General features: G+C 46.7%; 1 protein-coding gene across 3 annotated transcripts in view; it reads left to right on the plus strand.

Annotated features, from left to right (window-relative positions):
- Window positions 1-25,932, plus strand: part of KDM1B (lysine demethylase 1B) — an 821,676-nt gene that overhangs the window by 183,008 nt on the left and 612,736 nt on the right. For all 3 annotated transcript variants that reach the window (XM_085607096.1, XM_085607097.1, XM_085607098.1), the window contains exon 4: window positions 7,006-7,095. In XM_085607096.1, the coding sequence (XP_085463222.1) occupies window positions 7,006-7,095 (90 nt within the window). The remainder of the gene's footprint in view (window positions 1-7,005; window positions 7,096-25,932) is intronic.

Consider the following 25,932-nt stretch of genomic DNA (forward strand, 5'->3'; position numbering starts at 1 on the left):
AGGTTTTCTCTTCTCGATCCATATTCTATTTTCTCCATTTTACAGACACTCCATTATCATTTCTAACAATATATTGCTTTTGCCATTTCGAGAGTGCCTGTGCAGCCCCCTACCTTTAAGATTCTGGATCCTATAGCATTACCATCTTTTCGGAGTTCATCTGTTTTAGACCCAAGCATTTGTTGCTGATCTGGGATGCCCCTGTTGATCTCCTTCTTGAAGTTGTCTTTCAGATCTTTTAGGGCATGAAGGGATCTTTGGAGGTCTACCATGTGATACACATCTTTTGGCCTGTTTTTGGGGGTGGGCTGTCTGGCCCCTCTGGTGGATCTTTCTGGGATTGTGCCACCTACTGCATGGAGCAGAGATGTTGGGCAAGGTCTCTTTGTGTCCCCTTTTTTAGTGGCATTCCATGACTTGATTGTGTTGTCCTGTTTGGGGGTGTGTTCCTGTCAGAAAGCGGAGTCCAAGCAAATAGTCAGCCCACCGTGTCCGTCTATTGTATTTTCACATATCCCCGGCAGGCTGGCCGCATGCCAGTTCACTTGGGTGTTTTACAGGTCATGTGGGTCCCATGCTGACTTTGCCACTCAAACTAAGCTACAACTGACTGACACGTCCAAATCAGGGTGAAACAGGTATTGGGAGGCTGGTGTTCTGCTTCAAGGAGGACTTGGCTTCACAGTTCGGGCTGAACTGTTCCTATTGAAGCAGGATCAAGACTGATTTGCCTATGTCTGTGTCCAAACTGAGGTGGCATTGTGTGCAAAATATTATGGACTTGGATATGGCCCTGAGTAATTATGAGTGGCTGAGAATAATTCAAGCTTTATGACTTTTTTTGTATTCTTCATGTCTGAACGAGGCCTTGCCCCAAAAAACACAGTAGATAGTAGAGTCTCATCTAAGAAGGGCCGCCTCCCTCAACACTGTTTTTAGGGTCCACCTGGAGCCACGTCTTCTTTAGTTGCTCTCTCTCTTTTCTGCTAGCAGGCTGTCTAGACACCCCTGTTAGTGCAGTCTCATTTGGAAGGGCCTGCTTCCTGCAACATCTTTGGAGGTCTCCCAAAGGACTTGCTCGCTTTCTTTTAGGAGTGCCCCAGTCCCCTGTGCTAAACTTACCCCTGTGATCAAGGCCTACGCCTCCTCTGAAATCCCAGAGGTACTGACCTCCACCGAGCGTGCCTCCGTCCTGCGCAATCTCAGCGTTTCGTGTCAGGGCTCTATGTTGGTTGGTCCACAAATGGCTCTCCTCCCTAGCAAAGAACCAACGCTGCTCCTGTGTTGTCTCCCAGGAAGCTCAGACTCTCGCAATGGCGGTGAAAGGGAACAATCAACATCTTAGGTCCAGACGGCAATCTATCTTCATCAGTCTTTGGTGTACACTTTGCAACTTTGCTCATATTTTCTATTTTGCTTCAGTCGTCGCCAGTCTTTTGGGTGGGATATTTTCCACTAAAGTGAGCTTTATTGATAGTTTTTTAGTGACAGGTGGGGAGTGACCTGGCAACGCATCCACTTACTTGGCCATCTGTCTTGCTTGCGCCTATCAGATAATACAGCTCCCACACGATGATGGCTCAACACTCGGCGAAGCAAAAGACTTTAACACAACACAAACAACACCTTTAGAAAAGGGTTTTATTATAAAAATGCAAGGACTCTCTCTGATAGAATAAGGCTTGGGGTTTTATTTTACACAATGCTCTCTAACAGAAATGCTTTCCCAGATGCCAAATGCAGAAAATTCAAATACACAAAGAGATATATGTATATATGCAAGCAATAATAACACACTTGGTAAATATAATGCATGAATAATACTGATGAATAAACAAGCAGCAAATAATATGAATCAAGACTCAAGCAAATATACTGGACGTCCTGCAAGAGATCAGAAAGATATATACATCAAATGAGTACTTTGGAGGTGCACCTTGACTCACTCACACATCACAAAGAAAACACATCAAATGATCAAAGCCACTGGCCAAACATCACAATGGCAATAACCAAAACTCAATACTTCACCTGGTGTAAACACTGCATCTCAGCCCACTCCTGACTGGGGAAGTTAAACATCCGTGGTTGAGAGCCTCAGCAACCAGAGTTCACGCTCCAAAGTAGACTTGTCCATCCCCACTCGGCTTCCAAACTCCCAGTTTCTGAGTCAACAACCCTCACCTTTATGATCTCAAAACACACTATAAGGTTCTGGAAAGGCCTCCCCTCGCGCTAGAGGAATCTTACCAGAACTGGCCAGGTTCCAAGCAAGCACTCCCATGGCAGGAAGGAGTTCTCACGTCCCCTTCTCCAAATCTCGCATGTTCCAGCCTTTATCTTGATGAAGCTCACGAAAGTACATTAAACAAAAAAACAATCCTTGAATGTGAATAACCCAAACAACTCGCAAGCACTGCTGTGAATGCAGAAAAGTTGAAGCAAGGCAGAGTCAGAAAACAAGATGACATGAGGCCATGTCAAAGCCAATAGTAAGAACTTCATAATTCTCATCAATGTACAACACAATGCACAATTGTGCACAACTGCTTATAGATTCACATACTTCATCTCTCAATGTCCAACACCGAGCACACGTGTGCATCACTGCCCACAACACTGCACTTCGAGACCAAAAAGTACATTCCACACCTCTGTTCTTGGCAAGGCTGTCCTACTCCGTGACCGCTCCCACTGAAAGACAGCAAGATTAGAAGAAAGAAACTTGTAATAGAAGCAAGGCATATGCAGGATCGTCATACATTCAGGCTAGGATAAAAAAAACACACTAAAGTCAGTTAAAATAATGGTAGTCAAAGGTCATCACAGGGTGTCAGGCCAAAAGAGTACCTCGAGCACTACACCATCTTGGCTCTTTCCCCTGTTTGAATGTTTATAAAGTGTAAAGTTTTGTCTCCTTGAGTTGGGGGGTTTCCATGTTAGTTTTGTTACCAGAGTGTCTTAGATGTCTACTGTTAGGATGTATTTGTTATCCATTGAGGGTGGCTGTATGACCGTTGAAAATCTATTCCTGTGTGGTCCTATGGCCTCCATATTGGTACAGTCTGCATCTTTCTGGCATTCTTAATTCATACATTTGGCAGTTTCTGCTCATCCTGCGACTGCTTCCCTGATTAACTAGTTGGGGTTTCAGATAGCCTGAAAATTATTTACTCGCTTCTTCCTCCCCCCTGCTCCTGCGTGCCTCATTTCTCCCTCCTCAGCTCGGGGCTTATGGTGGCTTTGTTATATCGCCGTTAGGGTCATTGTCGACATTGCTAAGTTAGCATGAACTCTGCTGCCATGATGCTGCTTTTGCGCACGTTAGTACATGACTTTGTTTTGCAAGACTCTGTTTGTGCCTTTCACATGAGAACTGTCTTCTTTCTGCGTTCTCTGCTTATTCCTGGAGTTTAGTCTCAACACGATGTGCAAAGTTGATAAACATGCTCCTTGTTATTCTGTTCTGGTCAGTCCCTAGCACCTAGACAATACATGCTAAACACAGCTGCACTGCTGGAGACTCGTGCTTTGATATTACAGGGATGCATGTTGTTCACAGACACTTGGAGAGAGACTTTTCCTTGGAGAAGAGCGATGCTGTTCCTATGTTGTAAACCTTCCATCTAGGCTCTAAGGTATTGGGTCTGCTGACAAAGCCCAAGGATCTTCCTTTATATAATAAACTTTCAACTTACCAAGGGGAGGGTGGTTAGGCCTTTTAGTCCTTTTTCCACTGTCTGTATAGGATGACATGCTCCTTTATATTCTATGGTATTGTAACAATGCTAACTGTTTTAGGTTTAAGCATTTTGCTGCTGGTAGTGGCTCGTATACTGCATTATAGAGCACGATAGTTAAAATAAACATTTTGAACTATACAGTGACTCTGACAATCCTCATTGTGGACAAGTACGAGTAAGTGAGCGAAAGGGTATGTCTTGCTACCGCGATTCCTGAGAGAGTCGGGAGTGTTGTGTTCTGGGTTGTCTAATCATTTGTAGCTTCGTGATTATGTAGGGGAACAAATGAGACACTATAGATAGTCGGTTTGGGGATTTTGAGTACTAAGGCGGTACAAAGGTACAACCCCATTACACTGAGGTCCTGTTTTCCCGCGCATAGTTCTGCGTATCTGCAGAATCCCCACAACAGCTCCTTATTTGCTTCACCTGGGCCTAGAGGAGAAAGAGGGGTTAGCCTGAGACTTGGGCCTCGTCTCCATACTTACTTCACGAGAGAGGGCTATTCTTTGAGGTATTCCCTTTTCCATCTCTTGGTTGACATGGGTTCTTTATGTTCTTTCCACAAGTGTGGATGAGGACTTGCTCTGTTTCAGCAGCTATTGGCTTGTTTCTCAGTGGTGATTCAAAGCCTGCAGGGGTGCTTGGGAAGAGTTTGTGCTGACAGATGTTTGTGGCTGCCTGCTGACCTGGTCATCCCAACAAGCCTGGAGAAAGATAAAGAGTGAATACAGTTAATTGTTCCTCTCTTTCTGTACATTGTGAATAAGCCAAGCCTTGCAGTAGCTATTAAATATAAGGCAATATTAGCTTGTGCAAGAAGGTTCAGTTATGGACTCCAATGTTAGTTCAAGTCAATACTATATGGAAGACCGAGGGGTTCTGCATGATAGGCATGGGGGGTGAATAGCACATGCAAAGGGACAGCTGCATCTTGAGATGCGTGCATGCTGGTTTTTAGGTCTCGCTCTCGAGACCTATTGTCGCCGAGATGCCTCTCAAGGGAGACAGACTGGGGCACGCGCAGTGTTGTGGTTGTGGTGATTGCTGTCTGTGAACGCGCTTCACATGAACAGCATTTGCGCGTTTAGTGCTCCTCTCCAGAAGACCTGCTGAGTTAATTATAGGTCTGCAGCGTGGGGCGTCTGTCGGCATGCTGTGATAATGACCTTTTTAGGTCTCGCCTTGCTATCGCGCAAGCGATCGCAAAGCGAGACTATTTTAAGGGGGTTTTAAAAGTGCTCCCAAAAAGCGGATTGCATGGTTAGCACGCGCACAATCACGCGCATCGTGCCGCCATGCAATCCGTTTGGCAACGCACTTCAAAGGGTCCGCTCCCCCGCCCCCGCCAAGCACGCGCGCCACGCTCCGCCGGGCTTGTCTTGTTGTACTTTCACTTTAGATCGTATTTTAACGAGTAACGTGCAGGAGAGGGGATGTGCACCAGTAGGGCTGGCGCCGCGTTTTTTTTTTATATATAAAAGCTTCCATGTCAATTTCAAGCAAAACAAAGCCGTGGCTGGTAACACGCTATCCTTTAAACTGCAATTCATTTAATTACAAGTGAGAGAATGACGCACGAAGGAAAAAAAACGCGTGCAAATACTGAAACGCAGCATACTCACTTTATAGTGCGCCTTACCACCCCTTGAGCTGCCAGCCGCCACCTTGGCTACTACCGCTTTGGCCACTGCGCTCGTATGTACAGTGTTTGTTGCCTCAGCTACTGCTTTGCCAGCGTTAGCGCATGCGTAAGCCACTGCCTCACTCACTCACACCTGCGGCTCTAAAGAGAAGGTGGAGGAGTAAATTGACAAACTAGACCACATACTACTAAATAGCGAAACAGGCGTGAAGGCCATATTGGATGTAGCTTTACTTGCTCCGTGATTAGCCACCCAAGTGACCTTGCAGACATGTCCCTTTTATAGGAGTTTGTCAACTAATGCTTCATCTTGCCCACTGAGCTCCCATAAAAGCAACTGGAGAGAATTGTGATTAAGAGAAAACGAGCGGGTTAAGAGGAGCCGGGTTCTTCGCTGACAGTCACTATCAATCGTGCAAGCAGACGTGGCTGGTAACACGCTACCCTTTAAACTGCAATTAATTTAATTACAAGTGAGAGAATGACGCACGAAGGGAAAAAACGTGTGTAAATACTGAAACGCAGCATACTCACTTTATAGTGCGCCATACCACCCCTGAGCTGGCAGCCCTCACAACACTTTTCACCCTGGACTCTACATTTAAATAGCCGCAAGCGTTTCCAGGCAGGGCGGCAGCTACATCTAATTAAATAACTGCTCTGGTGGCTCCTTTTTTACCATCATCTCGGACTCTGCATTTTTTTTCCTTTGCCAAACGATCAGCGGAGCTCCTTTCGGGGGGGGGGGGGGGCTTTAACTTCATTTAATCTCCCCGTCCTGTCCCCCAAAATCAATTCCAGCCGGAGTGTCGTGAGATGGCAGCAGCCATGTTGAGCTGTATGTGTAAAGGGCGGCTGCTACATGCTACAAGTAAGTGACTTAGTAATTAAATAGGCGAATTTCTTTTCAGCATGAATTCAAATGTTTTTCATCGTGGTTGGTACTTTTGTGAGCTCCGTGATAATGTACGAAATGATATGTCTGAGCTGCTTTGTATGTGTTCTTCCGAAAAATTCTTTTACCTTCTGCAGTGTTTATGTTCACGAGGACTTCTAAGAAACATTGGCATCTCTGCAACTGCATGTCCAAATGTAGCTCCGGGGAGTGTGTATATGATTTTTTTTTTTGTTTGCAGTTTTTTATAGCGCGAACTCGACCCGAAGGTACTGGGGTGCTTTACATGAGGGACAGTTACATTACACAAGGACACGTTCTTTTTTGGTAGGCATGTGGAGATTAAGTGATTTGCCCAAAATCACAGAAGCATTTGCAATGTAATGGTCTCGCATTACTGAAAGATTGAGCTATTGGTGTTTCTAATAGTTCCATTTATTGTTAGCAACGCCAATAGCTCAAACTTTCAGTAATGCGAGACCTATTGCATTGCAAATGCTTGTTGTTTATGGTATTTATATTTCTAAACAACCTGAGAAGTTGGTCTGCATGCTTTGAATACGGGGTACGCATACTACTCGCATATTTTCCAACATGGACATTGCTTTATATTTGTGTCTTGTACTTCATTTGAGACCATTTATATATTGATTGATATGCAAACACCCTTTGGTCTATTTGCTGTGTCTAAGGCACTGACTCTTTCAATCCCTCTTTTGTAGGTGTGCTAAAAATGGCTATACTTCTAGATGGTATCATCTCTCCTGTGGGGAGCATTTCTGCAACGAATGTTTTGACCACTACTATCGAAGGTATGCCATTTACCTCAATTATTTTCAAGCTCTTTATGTGAATTCTATAGTTAGACTGCATTTTCTGTAGCCAGCCTTAACAGGCTCATTCAGCCATGCTCTCTTTAGGTTGATGTTCACTTCGAAGTAGATATAGTAATTGCTTGTCAATGTTTTGTTACAATTTCTTCCACTAGCTGTTCTCTCTTCATCCCAGGCACACCTTCCTTCCCCTTGAATGTTTGTTACTACTTTTTATGCAGTCTCTAGTTCTTCTTCTAGTCTGCCGTTATTATGTGGAAATATTTAAAAAGAAAATGTTTATAGGTATTCAGGGAGAGCTTTGAAAATTAAGTTCCTTCTTGTATGTTTTTTTAATTCATATAAAATGTATGTGACTGTACATCTCATCTCTACAGATCATAATTAAAACCTTCCACTGTACCGTGGTACTGTAAAATATTGAGCTGTTTATTATTAACAATTTTAATGTGCAGGAAAGCCAGTGGTCCAGCTTCAAGGCCACTGCATACATTTAACAAAAATAATTATTCCAGTAGTAGCAAGATAAACACTGACAATAATAAACAATGCAAGTATCCTGTAAAGGAGGGAAGATGCACCAAATCTGGATCTATCTAATTAGATGGGAATGTTGAGTATGCTTCCTTAATGTCTGTGATCTCACAGCTTCCATCCAGGGTAAAGGCCCACCGAACGAAGAACCACATATATATAGGAAGCATTAAAGACAATGGAGGGGGGAGAGGGTTAATACAGATACATGAAGACATTGACAAAGCAGGGAGGTGCTAGAGGTTTTACCCGCAGTTATATAAGCCAGACCCAGCAAATGCCATGTTAATATCCAAGTATATACAACAGGAGATACTAGATAAACTGATCCTATTGCAGATGGAGTTACTTGAGGATCTGGTCCAGAAGGAGGAAATTATAAAAACAATCAAAGATCTGAAGCCATCAAAAGTGCTTGGCCCTGATGACTTCATGCCTCTCTTTGATAACACATATTGTCCCTTAGTGATTGGCCTCATGATGAGACATTTCATTTCTTTTATCACTGATAAGATGGCAAAAGCGAGAATCTCATTGATTCCTATATTGAGGAAAGATGGAGGAGACGGCAGGTCTTATCGGCCTGTATTTCTGCTACTGAGGGATTTCAACATTTAACTGAAAATCTTGGTGACTGAACTGACAGGGTGCTCCCATACCTGGTCCATCCGGACCAATCTGGATTTGTGAAGGATCAGCAGTACAGCCATAACTCAAAGAGGGTTACGCATATTATTGATATGGCACCTTGCCACTGGTTTGGAAATTCGTGTTTCCATCCTGCAATTAACTACAAAGCCTTTTGGGCACGGAAAGATGCCTGAAGTTGGGGGCCTTTTCCACAAGGGTTGGATCATATGTTTTGAACAAATAAAAAGGGGCCTTGGCTAAAGTGAAACTGTACGGCTCCTTTACAAGCAGCTGTGCCACTTGGTCTTTCAGAATTTGGTGAGAACTTAAAGATGCGTGAGGCATTGTGAGAGAAACTATTACAAGCCTCAGCCTCAGACCCAGACAAACAATTGGTAATTAAACTTAACAATTCATTGCATATAGTAGAGGCATCCTTTCAGGAGGCATGAGAGAGGGATTGGATAAATGATGAGAAATGGACCGTCCTCGTACAGAGAGGCAATATGCATTAATAGTTGGAATGTAAATCTAAAAAATAGATAGTATTACACCGACACACTTGTATATCTTCAGCAAATCTTCAAATAAATGCTGCAGAGGTGGTGCGAGGGAAGAGGTATACTGCCACACATCCTCTTTCATTGCCACAGGAATGGAGAATGTTGGGGGTCAGCCCCAGAAGACATACCTGATCATATGAATTAGAGTACCTCCCACAGTCCACGGGACACTGTTGGGATGGTTGCCCAAGGTGGGGTGAAAGACTAGAAGCAGTATGAAGAACATGGTCTTATTGTTACTGTTTGCATCTAAGAAGTAACTTCTGGAGACCTTGGGACATCAGACTGAGATGGATATTGACTGGTACCAAAGGCTCTGACTAATGTTGGGTTGGAGAAAATCACGTTTGATCTGGCAGAGAGGAAGAGTTTGGGAATCAGTGGTGTTCCTTGTTGGACTTTTGTCAAAAAAAGTAAATTACTCATTGGCCCAAGGATGCTAAGTGTGATACAGATTCTGCTGGGAATCACCTCTGGTGATGCATTCAGGGACTTTTGTGGATTCCGATCTACAGTTGATCCATAATGGAATATCCCAGCTTGTTCTGTCTTTCCTGCCTAATGCGGAGCAAAGTGGAACATTGGCATTGCAACATCTGGTGCTGTGAACTGCTTCCCTAAATCTACCATACTGTACTCCTCAAAAATTGTAAGTACCACTATTGATTAGTCAATACCTTCTTTTTACTTTTTGTAAAATTCCATTCACATCATAACTAAACATTCCTAACCTACTCTATCCTCTGCAGTGACTGATAAAACTACATGTTCGAGGCATATGAGCTGCAGATTGTACACCTTTGCATAGATCGCCATCTGGTGTTGGGCCCGGATGTTTGCAGTTTGTTTTTCTTCTTGGGCAGTCTTTGGAAGTCATGAGTTCGGTGACTCCTCCTTCGGTCCGTACTGCGCATGGGCTTCGGCTCCATCCTCAGATTGTTTTTTTCCGCCATCGGGCTCGGATGTAATACTTCATGCTCCGGCTTCGAACTTTCAGTTCCAGCTTCGACGAAAAATCCTCGTCCATCGAGATTCCTCATCATCTTCTTCATCTCTCTCGAGGCACTTTTCGGTTCCACACATCGGCACCGGCCTTCGGGCCCTCCTTGACTCCGGTCTCGGCCGATGGAAAGGACTCCATTCAAAAAGTGCCCAAAATGTGGGTCTAAATTTCCCCACACCGACCTCCATCAGGTGTGTAACCTTTGCCTCTCTCCCGAACACGAGGCCCGAGACTGCCCAGCCTGCAAGTCTTTTCGGTCGAAAAAGACTATCCGGGATCGAAGAGCTCGACGCACCATGGCGCACTCATCGACCTCTGCTCCACCGGACATCTTCGGAGACGACACCGGAGCTTCGGGGCAACAACACACCGAGCAGGAGGAAGACGTCGTCAGCGCTTCCGAAGCCGACGACTCCGACCTGGAGGACATCACACCGGCGCAGAGGGTCGTGAGTACTCTACCCCCTCCCACCCCCGCGCCCACTTCCAAAGAGACTCCAGTTGCACCTTCGCCTCCGGGCCTAGGGAAAACCAAACATGCAGCTTCTATCACCCCACCTTCGGGCCCGGTGTCGAAGCATTACAAGTCTCACGGCGGCTCGGGATCGAGCCAGCCTACTCCTGGTGCCGAAAAACACCGTTCGGCACAGAAGAAATCGATACCCAGTTCGGCTCCAAAACCATCGGTGCCGAAACCGGGACTCTCGGTGCCGACCAAGCATAAGCATAAATCCCTCGGCACCGATCCTTCCGTGCCGAAGACCGCCTCGGCACCGAAAAAACCGGAGGTTCCTAAAAAGCATGGCGCAGACAAACCATCTAAGTCCTCGGCCCCGAAAACATCGGCGCCAACAGACGATTCGGCGCCAGCAGAACTATTTACACCTGATCCTTCTCAAAAAACCTTAACAAAGGATCCAAAGACTGGACTTTTGATTTTGTCTATTAAAAAAAGACATCTCGACAGACCTGCTCCTCCTCCACCTCCAAAACGGAAGGACTCTGCCACATCTCCTTTTAGAGTGCCCTCCCCACCACCTCCTCCATCTCCTCCTCCTCCTCCACCTCCTCCACCCCCTAGGTCTCCACCACCCTTACCTCATCCTTCCCAAACCCGTCTCCAGAACCTGATTACGGGGATCCAGACTATGATCCAGCAGATGCCCCGCTGGACCCTACACCCCCAGGGACCCCAGACCCATGGGAGGATTACCAAAACCCTGACATACCAAATGTACCTCAGGATGACATCTACCCATCCAGGCCATCTCCTCCGGAGGACTCATTAGGGTTTCACCACTTAGTGCAGCGGGCAGCACACTATCATGGGGTGGAGTTACATAGCGAACCAGTTGACGAAGACTTCTTACTGGATACCTTTGATATTCAGGATAAATCCACAGCCATATTGCCCATGCTTAAGGGTGTTACCAAACATGCAGCAGAGGTGTTCAAGGACCCAGTCAGGGCCAGGGTCTTAAACCCCAGAATTGAAAAGAAGTACAAGGCAGCCCCCACAGATCCTGCATACATTAAAGGACCTGCTCCTTTAGATTCTCTAGTTGTGTTCACAGCTAGGAAGCGCTCCAACTCCCAGTCATCAGGTGAGGCTCCACCACCAGACAAGGAGTCAAAACTTTTAGATGCGTCTGGTAAACGCACTGCCTCACAAGCCGCATATATGTGGCGTATTGCAAATACGCAGGCGCTGCTTGCGCGTTATGACAGGGTGCACTATGATGAGCTGGAGGCTCTTATGCAACACCTTCCAGAAAAACACAAGCGTAGAGCCCATGAACTAATACAAGAGGGTAAGCTCATTACTAACACCTCCATTAAATGTGCCCTCGACGCAGCGGACACTGCTTCCAGAGCAATAAATACTAGTGTTCTGCTTCGCCGTCATGCCTGGCTCAGGATCTCAGGTTTTAAGCCAGAAGTCCAGGCATCCATTTTAAATCACCCCTTTGACCAACAACACCTATTTGGGCCAAAGGTGGACGAGGCATTAGAAAAAATGAAAAAGGACACGGACACAGCAAAATCTATGGGGGCATTACAATCCCAAACCCCTAGACGCTCATTTCGCCGTTCGTCCTTTCGTAGCACAGGCAGAGGTTACTCCACCGATAGCGCCTCTACCTCCTACAAGTCCCCTCCTCAAATTACATTCTCAAAGGGCTACCAAAGAGGTGGATACAGGGGCAACAACAATAAGGGCAGGGGCAAAACCAACACTACCCGTTCTGCCACACCACCCACACAATGACTTCCCCTCGCTCCCCCCAGACCATCCCACTCCAGCCGGGGGCAGACTACTGTCTCGAACTAACATCTACCCCACCCAATATTCCACCGAGGCACCGTACAATGTCACAGGAACATACCACACTGCTCAAACAGGAAGTACTCTCCCTTTTGCAAAAACACGCAATAGAGCCAGTCCCCATCAATCAGAGAAATTTAGGGGTCTACTCTCTGTACTTCCTAATACCAAAAAGAGACGAGACCTTACGGCTCATTCTAGACCTACGGCCTCTAAACGCATACATACATTCGGACCATTTCCATATGGTCACCCTCCAACAACTTCTCCCACTCCTCAGCCAGGCAGACTTTCTCACTACTCTGGACTTGAAAGACGCTTACTTTCATATTCCAATACACCCTTCTCACAGGAAGTACCTCAGGTTTGTGGTGGACGGTCAGCATTACCAATTCAGGGTTCTCCCCTTCGGGGTCACAACCGCACCACGAGTGTTTACCAAGTGCCTAGCGGTAGTAGCAGCACACCTCAGAAGACAACACATTCACGTCTTCCCTTACTTGGACGACTAGCTGATAAAAGCCGCGTCCTACCACCAGTGTGTGCAAGATACAAACAGCACCATCCAACTGCTCCACCAGCTAGGCTTCACGGTGAACCATCAAAAGTCCCACCTCATACCGTCTCACACAAAGCAATATCTCGGGGCCACTATAGACACCTCCAAAGCTATAGCCTATCCCAATTCAGCCAGAATCGCAAGCATACAAGCCTTGCGCCAAACATTCCTCCTTCAGCACTCTCTCCCAGCAAGAGTGTTTATGAAGCTAATAGGGATGATGGCATCTTGCATCTTCATAGTGCCCCATGCAAGACTCCACATGCGTCCACTCCAAGAGTGCCTAGCACGGCAGTGGAACCAGGCCCAGGGACAGCTGACGGATCTGGTGTTGGTGGATGGCCGCACCCATCACTCTCTGCAGTGGTGGAACACCACAAACCTTTCCAAAGGGCGGCCGTTCCTGGACCCGGTTCCTCAAATAATTCTAACAACAGACGCATCGCTCTCCGGCTGGGGAGCGCACCTTCTACACCTCACAGTGCAAGGTCTATGGACGCCACAGCAAAAAGTACTCCACATCAACCATCGGGAGTTGTTGGCGATCTTTCTAGCCCTGAAATCCTTTCAGAAGCAGATTTCAGCCAAAGCAGTCCTCATTCGTACAGACAATATGACTGCAATGTGTTATATTCAAAAACAGGGGGGGACACACTCTCCCCAGCTCTCCCGCTTAGCACAGAGCATATGGAGATGGGCAATTCCTCAAAAAATCTTTCTCCTGGCACAGCACGTCCCAGGCATACAAAACACCATGGCAGATCTGCTCAGCAGACAGACGCAGCAAATGCACGAATGGGAACTGCATCCACAAGTTCTTCGCCCATTCTTCCAAATGTGGGGGCATCCTCAGATAGACCTCTTCACCACCCACGAAAACAAAAAATGCCCAAGCTTCGCCCACACCCATTGTCCAAAGGCAATGCGATATGGATGAACTGGTCAGGCAAATTTGCATACGCCTTTCCACCTCTCCCGCTAATTCCGTTAGTGGTAAGGAAGCTACAGCAGCACTCCCTCACACTCATTCTGGTAGCTCCAACATGGGCCAGGCAGCCGTGGTACACCACACTACTACAGTTATCGGTAGTACCACATCAAAAACTGCACCTGTCCCCATGCCTCCTAACACAGAACCATGGAGAAATCAGGCACCCGGACCCAGCTCAGCTCAACCTTGCGATCTGGCTCCTGAAATCTTAGAATTTGGATTCCTTAACCTTCCCCCTGATTGTATGAATATTATCAAGGAAGCCAGACGTCCTACCACTCGAGCATGCTATGCCGCAAAGTGGAAGAGATTTGTTGTTTACTGCCGTAACAATACAATCGACCCTTTAGATGCATCCATACAGCACATCATATGCTACCTGCTCCATCTACACAGGTGTAACCTGGCATAGTCATCCATACGTCTACACCTAGCAGCGATTGCTGCTTACCTGCCGAACAGACAGCATTTGTCACTCTTCAGAGTGCCTGCCATTAAAGCCTTTATGGAAGGCCTTAAACGAGTAATTCCACCCAGGGCACCACCCTCACCTGTGTGGAATCTAAACGTAGTCCTTACAAGGCTCATGGGACCACCCTTCGAACCAATGCATAAATGTGAGCTACAATTCCTCACTTGGAAAACTGCTTTCCTTGTAGCTATCACTTCCCTTAGAAGGGTTAGTGAAATACAAGCGTTCACTACACAAGAACCCTTTCTTCAAATACATCACAATAAGGTGATACTTCGCACAAATCCTAAATTTCTGCCTAAGGTAATTTCCCCCTTCCATCTCAATCAATCGGTGGAATTACCAGTTTTCTTCTCACAACCTCAATCGGTTGCAGAAAGAGCCCTACATACCCTTGACGTCAAAAGGGCGTTATTATATTACATACAGAGAACACAACCTTTCAGGAAAATTAAACAATTGTTTGTCTCCTTCTCTCCACCGCATAAAGGCAACCCCATTTCAAAATCAGGGATAGCTAGGTGGATTGTCAAGTGTATACAAATTTGCTATCTCAAAGCAAAAAGAACATTATCTATTCCACCTAAAGCCCATTCTACTAGAAAGATAGGGGCTTCTATGGCTTTTCTATGGAATATACCCTTAGATGACATCTGCAAAGCAGCCACATGGTCGACACCGCACACCTTCACAAAACATTACTGTGTAGACGTGCATTCCAAGCAACAAGCTAGTGTGGGCCAGGCTGTACTGAAGACACTATTTCAAACCGTTGCAACGGATGCCGGTGGTCGCCGCTAGGCCTGGGTACTGCTATATAATCTATGCAAAGGTGTACAATCTGCAGCTCATATGCCTCGAACGGAATATGCTACTTACCAGTATGCATCTGTTCTTGGCATGTAGAGCTGCAGATCTGTACACGCCCACCCGGCTACCTGTATCCGTTCCAGTTTATCTTATTTAGATACAACACACATGGGTTTCTTACTGTTATCACTACGCTCCATCTTTTCCCTACTGGCGAAAAACAATCTGAGGATGGAGCCGAAGCCCATGCGCAGTACGGACCGAAGGAGGAGTCACCGAACTCGTGACTTCCAAAGACTGTCCAAGAAGAAAAACAAACTGCAAACATCCGGGCCCAACACCAGATGGCGATCTATGCAAAGGTGTACAGATCTGCAGCTCTACATGCCAAGAACAGATGCATACTGGTAAGTAGCATATTCCTTCTATCTCTATTGTTTCTTTATTCATATTCTTCTATGTTTAGCTTCTGCTTTTGATAGTTTATCACCGTTTTGCATTCTCTTGCTTGATTCGGTAACTTCAGTACAGGTTTTGATTGTTTGAATCCTACCTACCATATTGCACTTTTCCTTTGTCCTGAAAGGGCTCCGTATTGTCTCCCACCCTCTTTCTGCTCCGGTGTTCCCTATGGTTCCCTTTACTTCTGATCGTAAACTGTTAGCCATGGTTTATTCTATGTATTTTCTTTTCTGATCTTACTCAGCTCTTTATTTAATTTCCCTCTTCCTCTTCCTCACATTAATCACCCCTTTTATTTCCTTGCCACACAGAAGTTCACATCCAGACACGAAATATTATCTTCATCCTTCCAAAATAAAAACAGTTTGTTTTCCTTTCTCAAACTTGTCACCAGCTTTTTTCCAGCATCTCTGTCCCCCACTATTTTCTTATCCACAAGTGTTGCCCTGTAGTTCCTGCCCATTACAGTTAAATAGCACAAAGAAAACCTTCTCTGCTAATGGATATGTCTTCCCTTCAGATTTCTCAACATTTTTTCCAGACATGAGACTGGATTTAATTTGCAAGCAGTGCTCCCAATCGGTGCAAGATAGACCCCTCGCGGCTCCAACTGCAAAGCTGCTGATTGCCTTAGAGGCAATGATGTAGAGATTCTGTAAAGATGCAGTCACTCCATTTTACTCCTCATTCTACTGACCGAGGTGCCTGAAGTTGGCTAAACAATTTTGCTTATATAGCTTCTCTTTTTTTTCTTCAAAATGGCTAATGTAAATTAGCTAGATATGTCTTTGTCTAAGCTCAGTGGTTTAAATCCTGTTGAGCCTGAAATAGTGCTGTTTCCAGGTTAGACCTGCATTAGGTTTCTAGTGTCTAGCCTTGCAGGGTCAGGAAAAAAGCTACTCCTTTTCCACCAACGGGCTCAGTATTCTTCATAGAGTTATTCTCCAATATAGGTAGGTCAGTCTCCACGTAATTTGAGGAGAAACATTTTAAAAAATCCCGTTCATGTGCATCCTGGAACATCCATTTCTGAAGAGGAAGCACTCTTATACGACCCTTATGTTGTTGTATTCCTATTCCAAACCCTTTCTGGTGGTGGGGGAACTGCAGCTAAAACCCAACATATCTGCTACCTGGTTCTTAGCTACATTGGAATTGTCATTTGAAAAGTTCTGTCCTGTCATTTTGAAGCATTGACTTTTGGGCGGAGAGGGGTACTAAATCAGTTGCTCATGAAGGGTGATTTAGATTTAGAAACTCTACACAGGTATCACATTAAATAACTGTACCTAATTATGTTTTCCAGGCAGTTACATCTTTTTACAAAACAATAAGCAGATTATTTAGAAATGTGTTTGATGTGAGGCATCAGCTAAAAAATGTCCACCAACCTCTGGTGTTGTATGGTTTCTACTAATTAAGTAGGCCTGTGCGTTTTGACAACTTTGCTTCCTTTTGTGCACTTACGAGGGGTTCGGGAGTCCGTCTGGGGCGACCCTTCTTTTTCAGGGCTTTGCATTCTCACCCTTACTGCAGCCGGGGGATATCCCATTCTCCCCTGATCTCCACTCCGTTCTGCCACGGCAGCGTGCCGATTGAGCGGAGGGCGTGTTCTCAGGGTCAGCTGGGCGGGCGCGCACTTGAGGCATTTCCGGGTTGTGTCACTATTTAAATCAATGCCCTGCCGAGCGCGCTGCGGACGCGCGCCACACCGAAGGCGTGCCAAAGGCAAGCCCGTCTGCGCCCGTCCGAGCCTGGCCGTCACCAGACGACAGACACAATGATGGTTTCATCAGAGGTATGGTCACCTACTCTGTAGCGGATCTCTTCGCCATTCGGAGGGATCTAAGCCCCTGCAGACATGTTCCACGTACCACTCCAGAGGGATATTTTTGCTGTCTACATTGTGGTTTCAACTCCTGGGCGCCCCCTGTCACTCCAGGTCCTGTCCTTAGCACTAGGCACAAAATAAAACTTCTCAGTCTAAACTGTCGTTCCCTAGTTAAACACCACACAGATGTTTACGACCTGATACAGGATGAAGCCTAAGGATGCCCTCTTCTTAACCGAGACGTAGCTTTCCGATGACAGTGTGGCTGAACTGGGTTTGGTGCTCCCCCCGGGTTTTAGTATCAAGAAACTTAACAGAGGGTCTAGAGGGGGCCTTATCAAACAGCGACAGCAATTAAGCAATACCATAGGTCTATTCATTTGGAACGGGCTACCTATTATGCGGAGGAGATCAAGACCAGTGCGAATCCCTCTAAAAGTGTCTTTTCGATACTGAAAGAGCTGAAATCCTTGACAGCCCTGACTGCTACTTTGATATCATCTGACGAGCAATGCGACGCTCAAGCCTCCTTCTTTGTCAAGAAGGTGGAGAAGATCTATAATCCTTCCCTCTGGGTGCGTCAGATTCTGACTCCATGATTCGTCCTCCTACTTCACGCACTCTGACCACTTTCCCTGCCATTTCCCAAGAGAAACTGTCCGTGCTATGCAGCAAAGTCAAGTCTGGTTCCCGACTGATCCCCTTAAGCCGGCATCTGCAATGAAAATTTTATCTGCGCTCATTCCGCCGTTGAATCATGTGATTAACTTATCTCTCTCAACGGCCGCTGTTCTGAGCACCTGGAAACATGGTAGGGTGGTCCCCCTGCTAAAAAAAAACCCCAAGCATTTGTAATGCAATAGGTCTCGCATTTACACGAGTTTGAGCTATTGGCATTGTAAATGACAATGGCTTTTAGTTATGTTTTCGTATTTATGTTTTAATAACGAAAACAAAAATAAAAGGCATTGTTATTTGCAATTTCAATAGCTCAAACTCGCATAAATGCGAGACGTATTGCATTGCAAATGCTTGTTCAGGAAACAGGCGAGAAAGAAAAGAGCGGAAGTGAAAGCAGAGCGAGGCCAACAAAGGGAGGGGCAGGGCTCCTTAATGGAGCAGGGAAGGAATGGGGGGCTCTTCTTAGTGCTTAGTGAGATGTGTCAGCAGCAGCACTGTGTGTGGGGGAATGCAGCTTGTGCTCTAGTGAAGTGAATCCAACCACAGGGTTTGCATATAAACCGCGCCTGTGATTAGCAACAACAACAAGCATTGGCATAGCCAATAGGTCTCGCCTTTGGGATCTTATAAGTGTTTAACCATGCAACAGTTGCATAACTAAACACTTATAAGGTCCCAAAAGCGAGACCTATTGGCTATGCCAATGCTTGTTTTTACTGCTGCAATCTATTGAAGCCTCACGGAGAACATCAAAGCGGCCGTGTGGCCGCAAAAGTGATCGCGATCAAACATCAAAGCGGCTGCGAAAGTGAAAGTAATCGCGGTAAAGCGCGACGCGCGCGCCCACGCACATGCACTGTAGCTCTAGGCTGGCCTGGTAGCCCTCACAAAATGTCTCGCCAGACCAGCACATGCGCTGGGTCAGGCGAGACCTAAAAAACATGGACGCGCGGCCCGAAAGTGAAAGAGACCGTGCGCCCATCCCCCCAAGAATTCTGATAACCCCGTCCCTCTTCGCTAAATTCTTCAGTGCTCTGTTGAAATATTTGTAAATGTACAGTGTGGGAGTAAAGGGAAGCTAGGAGCACGAGCCGGGCAAGTGCGTGCTTAGTGAGGTGTGTGTCAACAGCAGCACTGTGTGTGTGGGGGAATGCAAGCGCCTAGAGGTCATTGAGCTTGCATTGCTGTTAACGCTGCATATGGAATGGCCTCTAGGCGCTTGTATGAACAGGGTGCTGGTGAGAGGTCTTGCTCATGGTACTGTAAGCACTTGTATGATGATTGTGTGATGCTGATAAGTAATTATTAGCACTGCATACTGAATGGCCTCTAGGCGCCTGCATGAACTGGATGCTGGTGAGAAGTAGTGATTTATTTGCAGTGCAGTCTCAATGCACCGTAGGCACTTGTATGGTAAGCGTATGATGTTGAGAAGTCCCGAATGATTAGCACTGCATTTCGAAAGGCCTCTTGGCACTTGAGTGAAATGTGTGCTACGAGAGACACCGATTAATTAGCCCTGAAATGGAATGTCCTCTACGGGCAGGGACGAATTGTGTGTTGGTAATGGGGAGAGAATTTTAATATTTTTACGGAGTTTTATATAACTTGAACATGACCCGAAGCACCAGCTGCACATTTATTTTTTGTTGTTGTTGGGCACGGGGATTTGCCCAGAATCACAGGATGTTGAGCGTCCTTGCCGAGACTCGAAACTGGTTCCCCAGCTTCAAGTTCGACTGCTCTAGCTGTTAGGCCACATCCTCTCCCCTACCGGACTGCTTACCGGACAGAGGTACTGAGTGACAGGCAAGCTGAAAGGCCTCTCGGAGCCTTTAAGAAATCGGTAGTGGTGAGAGCTGCTCAGTTATCAGCAGTTCAAGCAGAATGGCCTCTAGGCGCTTGTTTGAGCTGGGTGCTGTGAGATATATCAGATTGTTACCCAAATAATTTGAACATACTTCCTCTACCACACAAGGATGATAGGCTGAGGTCGGGAACACAACAGTAGCCAAGCCTGTGACCACGCGGTCAAAACTCATGTCCCTGCACTGGGGCAGGAGTACGGCCGTCTGTCCAATCCAATGGAACATGCTTGTGGAGCAGAGGTCTTCACTCTGCGTGAGTTGGAGGGGTGTCCAAGGGGCATAAGACTGTGGCAAAGAGGAGCGGACGGGCGGGTGGTAGGGTTGGGGGGAGGTCTAATGGCAGGGGCTTTCGCAGTCACTTAACACCTCTCTCTAAAAACCTATACAATTGTAGAAATAAACTGCGCGAAACGTCCTTTTAAATTGGACAACGTAACTTCGTGCAACGTCTGAAAAATTAAAGTATGCTAATGTGAGCCGATAAAGGCAACTGTCCGATTAAAATACTTGGATATAATACACTTGCATCCCTCACAATTCCTTTTTCAGCAAACAGGTGAGAAAGAAAAGAGTGGAAGTGAAATCAGAGTGAGGCCAACAAAGGGAGGGGCAGGGCTCCTTAATGGAATAGGGAGGGGATGGGGGGGGCTATTATTAGTGCTTAGTGAGGTGTGTCAACAGCAGCACTGTGTGTGGGGGAATGCAGCGTGTGCTCTAGTGAAGTGAATCCAAGCACAGGGTTTGCATATAAACCGCGCCTGTGATTAGCAACAAAAAAAAACATGGACGTGCGGCTCGAAAGTGAAAGCGACCGTGCGCCCATCCCCCCCAAGAATTCTGATAACCCCGTCCCTCCGCGCCAAATTCTTCAGTGCTCTGTTGAAATATTAGTAAATGTACAGTGTGGGAGTAAAGGGAAGCTAGGAGCGCGAGCCGGGCAAGTGCGTGCTTGTAACTGGTGTAGTGCTTAGGGAGGTGTGTGTCAACAGCAGCACTGTATGTGTGGGAACTGACACCAGCAACCTGGGGAAGCGCGGTACCGCAAAGTCAGCCGCGTGTTTATTTTTGCATCACGATTTCACTTTAAGTGGAAGCGCGATGCGAAAGTAAACACGCGGCTGACTTTGCCAAAGCGGAATGCCGATAAAAAGTGCGTCAGAAGTAATAAGGGGAGAGTGTCAAGCCGCCAGTAAAAAATCAAATCCCGGTGGGCGTGGCTAAAAGGAGACCGTGTGGCAACAAGTAGCGGTTGACATGCCTTGCATGCAATCAATGCACTGCCTTCGCCATAATTCGTGACGCCAAACGACGCGCACAAATCAAAACTGAAGGCGGAGCAGAGACGAGGCTTCTGGAATCGTATCGATTCCAAGAAGCCTTGTAAGACGAGAGCAGCGCATGCGCTGCTTACGTCACAAGACCTAACAACATGGACGCTGCTAAACCGGAGAGTTTCCGTCCCACCTCCTTCCTGCCCTGGGTTTCTAAAATTGCTGAGGTCTACGTCAATACCATCTTGACTGGGTAGCTGGAGGAAAATAACATACTAGACCCCTCTCAGAATGGTTTTCGTCCTGGTCACAGCACAGAATCTGCTCTTCTTGCTGTTACCGAACATCTGAGATGGGCCCTGGATGAGGGTCGTACCTCGGCACTGATTCTGCTCGATCTCAGTGCCGCATTCGACACTCTCCCACCAGATCCTGTTGAGGCTTCTGGAGGAGGGGAGCATAGTGGGCTCCGCCCTAGATTGGTTTGCCTCCTTTCTTTCCAAGAGGTCCTTCCAGGTAGCCGCCCCTCCCTTTGTCTCCAGAGTTTATGCCACCAAGCAGGGGGGTACCGCAGGGCTCAGCCTTGAGCCCTACCCTCTTCAACCTGTATGTTCATCCACTGGCGACGGTGGCTAAGAACAGAGGGCTCACGGTAGTATTGTATGCAGACGATACTCAGTTGGTAGTCACACTCTCCGATGACATTATTCGAGACGCTTGTAAGTTCCGGAGCGATCTTGAGGCCGTCGCGGAGTGGATGACTGCCAACTATCTCCAGCTCAACGCCAGCAAGTCTGAGGTACTGCTGGTGGGGAGAGACTCGGAGCTGTGTTGTGAGCACTGGTGGTCTGCCACGCTGGGGCTGGCACCTGCCCCTAAACACGTGGTAAAAAACCTCATGGTTTGGATTGATACCACCCTTGGCTTTCAAACCCAAACCAAGAAGGTGGCAGGGACTTCTTTTGGGTTATTGCGGGGGCTCAAACCTCTGCTGGGTTTCTTCTATCCCCCAATCAGGCAGGTTATCGTCCAGGCTCTGACCCAGTCAAAACTGGACTATGCCAGTTCCCTTTATTTGGGGGCCAACCAGTCCGAAATTGTCAGACTACAAAGGGTCCAGAATGCGGCGGCTCGAGCTCTCCTTGGCCTGCATAGGAGGTGTCCTACTCCTAATGCCATTCGTCGCCTCCATTGACTGCCTGTGGCCAAACGCTTAGAGTTCAAGGACCTCTGCATTACTTTTAAAATACTGAATTTTTCATCTCCATGTATTTTGGCCAATCTGCATACTTTTTACATCCCCTCTCGTCAACTTCGATCTATGGGACAGAATCTTGTGGCTGTCCCTAGGGTGAGGAGGGTCCGTGATGGAGGGCGCTCCTTTTGTGTGCTGGCCCCGAAACTCTGGAATGCGCTCCCCACTTCCATCCGTAGTATAAAGACCTATCTTCCTTTCCGTAAAGCTGTTAAAACAATCCTCTTCCCTCTGTTGTAAGCTGTCTTTTTGCTACAAGCTGTGCAGTTTTCTGTTTTCAGCGCCATGACGCCCCTTTGCTGGGGCAACCGTGCGCTTTACAAGTTGTTATAACATAACATATACGTCAAAATATTGGTACTGAGTCCGCCCATATGATCAGGATGTGTTTGCCCAATTCCTGACTAGCTCACAGAGGGTAATCTGGACCCCTAACCTGGCAGGGTACTGGATGGTGTCTGCAACCTTAGAACATGACCATCTAATTCCCCCCAAGCAAATCGTGGAAACAGATATACTCTTTGGGTGTGTTACCTTAGGCATGCCTAAAGGGAGACAAAAGAAATACCTGCATTGACATTTCAAACATGTATTGAAGCAATTGAATTCTTGTGTAAAAACATGAGCTGCAATTATTAGCAGAAGGAAACAAATCATTGTTACCAGCATTACAAGAATGGTGAAAAAGATGAATAATTAAATCATTTATAACTTTGCAGTGATTATATGAATATATATTTATAATAATGATAGCTCTACCTAACAGTGCTTATCCTATAGAGAGGATAGTGAGAAATGTGTTCTGCCAGATAACTTGGATTCCGATGGACTATGACGAGAGAAAAATAAATAATTATTTTTCCCTCGTCGTCTGTTGGAATCACCCGGTCCCACCGCCCTTACTTGCATGGGCCGCTGCTGCCTAGTGCCATTTGCACTGTGTCAAAGGTGCAAAGGTGATACGTGTGTTTGTCTTTCCGATTCAGAGCTGTCTCCAAACAGACAACAAAACACAAGGGCAGTGTGCTCAGTGTTTTTGTAGCCTTGAACAGAGTGTATAACTGTCATGATAAAATGCTTACGAAGAAATGTGCTTGCATGCAGAACACTTTCAGAGTACATTACCATGTACGTACCAAGCATGTAAAAAAAAAAATAGCAAATAAGGGCCCTCACTTTTTTATCCATCATATTGCAGTGCATGTGTTTGCTAGCCCTAGTGCCATACATTTCCTTCCTTTTTTATGAGAGTTTAGTGGGGTTTTGTGGTTACATAATGATAAATATTTTTAAACACACTTCAATCTTGCATTTAAATATAAAGTTATCTTGAACAAAAAGATTCACTGTTGAGTCAACAAAAGCACAGTAATCCATAGATTACAGTGTTTGCGGATTGGAGCAGTCTATGTGGAATTCTGATATCAGTCAGGGTCAGCTTTTGGCAAGGGTTGGCTGGGCCCAGGGCACCAATAGTCAGAGGGGTGCACTGATATGTCTGCCCATGGTATTGGCATTCATGAAAAACATCCTGTTAATATTTAAAAGAAATCCTAATGACCAGGTGTACGTTGTTTCTGGTTCTCAGTGAGCTAAGTCTTTGTCGTCCTTTGAAACGTACACCTCTGGAAGGTCTTTTCGGTCTGCTGAATGAACAGGTTCTCACCAAAACGTGATTACATTGTGCCTTATTGCCTGAGAGTTGAGAAACATAAGCTGAGGAAATAACTCCTTGCCGGAAAAAGTAATGGAACTTGTCTTGTCAGAGAGAAGACTTTCCACCAAGTCGGGGTGCTCATGCAGGTGGTAAAAATTTGCAGATTTGTTCATTAAGGAGAAAGGTGAAAAACATGGGCAGACCTGCACTAGTGGCTCCATTATGGAATTGCTATACAATGGCATTGGTACTTCACTATTTGAATTCGGCACAGTTTGATGTTGGTTGGGAGAACTGCTGGAAAACAAATTCTTGTCCGGTCTGACAGTTACGGAGTCTTCTAAAGAGAAATATTTCTGATGGATACATCTGCCAGTGGATTCCTCACCTTGTGAATATCCCCTACGCCAGCAACATTCGGAAACTTTTGTAGCAGTCCACGCCGATGGGGTCGAAGACGACGTCACAGAGACACGGCTCCGCTCGCGACTCCGCTGACGTCACCGGCTCCATAAGAAGACCTCGTCAGCGTGATGACGTCCGTTCCCTTTTTTCCGCGCCGACGACGCCAACGGATTTCGGGAATCGTTACTAGTAGCTTCACTTGTTACTTTGTGTATTTTCTGAATTTCTCTGTTCTTCGTTGAAAAATGTCGACGAGAAAGTCGGTTTCAAGCCTTGTCGAGAATGTGGCAAGCACATGTCTATCACCGACCCGCACGACGATTGTGTTTGGTGTTTGTCTTCAGACCACGATGTGGAAGGCTGCTCAAGTTGTCGTAAAATGAGCTCGAAGGCGCTTAAAGAAAGAGAAGCGAAGCTCTTCATCGCCAGAATGAAGAAGAAGGAAAAAAGAGGAAGAAGGAGGTCTGGATCCAGATCGAGGTCGGGGTCGAGGTCGGCATCCAAGTCGACTTCGGGGCATGCTTCAAAGAGTAAGAAGCATAAGAAGAAGAGGAGGCATTCTTCGCATCATCACTCCGATAAAGGTTCGGCTCCGAAGTCGAAGTCGCCTACTCGACGTCGGAGAGAGTCAGTGTCTCCTTCTCCGGTCCCGGCTTCACCTCCAGCTCCTTCTTCTCCGGTGACTTCGCCGGCTCCGGCTGAATCTCCGGTGCCGGTGTCATCCCCGACGCCGGTTCCATCTCCGGCTCCAGCAACTCCTCCGGCTCCGTCTCCGACTCCGGTCCCGGATGATGATCGTCAGGCTCCGGGTGAGACTGTGACGCCGCTTGTTCCACCGTCGGCGCCGGCAGGCCCGAGTCCGGTGTTACCTGACCAGTGTCCTGCTTTTCCTGGTCCAGGTCAGGACCCTACGCATTACCTGAATGCTATGTATGGGGTGTTTTCAAGGTCCATGTATACCCCTGGTGCACCGATGGGTCCGATGGCTTTCAATTTGGGAGTGCCGCAGGTCTACCCTCAAGCTCCGTTCATGCCATTCTTTCCAGCGACGCCGTCTTGGCAGCTACCGGCGCCGAGAACATCGACGCCGCTTCCCTCTTCACCGACACCGACTCGACTTCGTTCGGCTGCTCCGGCTGATCCGCGTTCGACGCCGCTGCCGGCGCCGTCGGATTCGATCACGGCGCCGCCGACGCCGCAGGTTCGAATTCGTTCAAGAAGGGAAGCACAGAGAGTGGTGGATGAAAGACGCTTTCTGTTGAAAGAGGCTGAAGAGGGAGAGTTGGTTGAATCTGACGATGTGTTTGATGAATTAAAGGAGGCAAGTGGACTGGAATTGTCTCCAGAGTGGGAGATCACTCCACCATCGGATGAGCCCTCTAAAGAAGCCGCACCGTATCATGCGGTGATTAGAAAAGCTGCGGAATTGTTGGATCTCCAATTACCAACAACGGAGTTTAAATCTAACATTCTTACTGAGGTGTTGCATTCACCTACT

Source organism: Triturus cristatus, chromosome 5_2 (genome assembly GCF_964204655.1).
Source record: "Triturus cristatus chromosome 5_2, aTriCri1.1, whole genome shotgun sequence".
Lineage (NCBI taxonomy): Eukaryota > Metazoa > Chordata > Amphibia > Caudata > Salamandridae > Triturus > Triturus cristatus.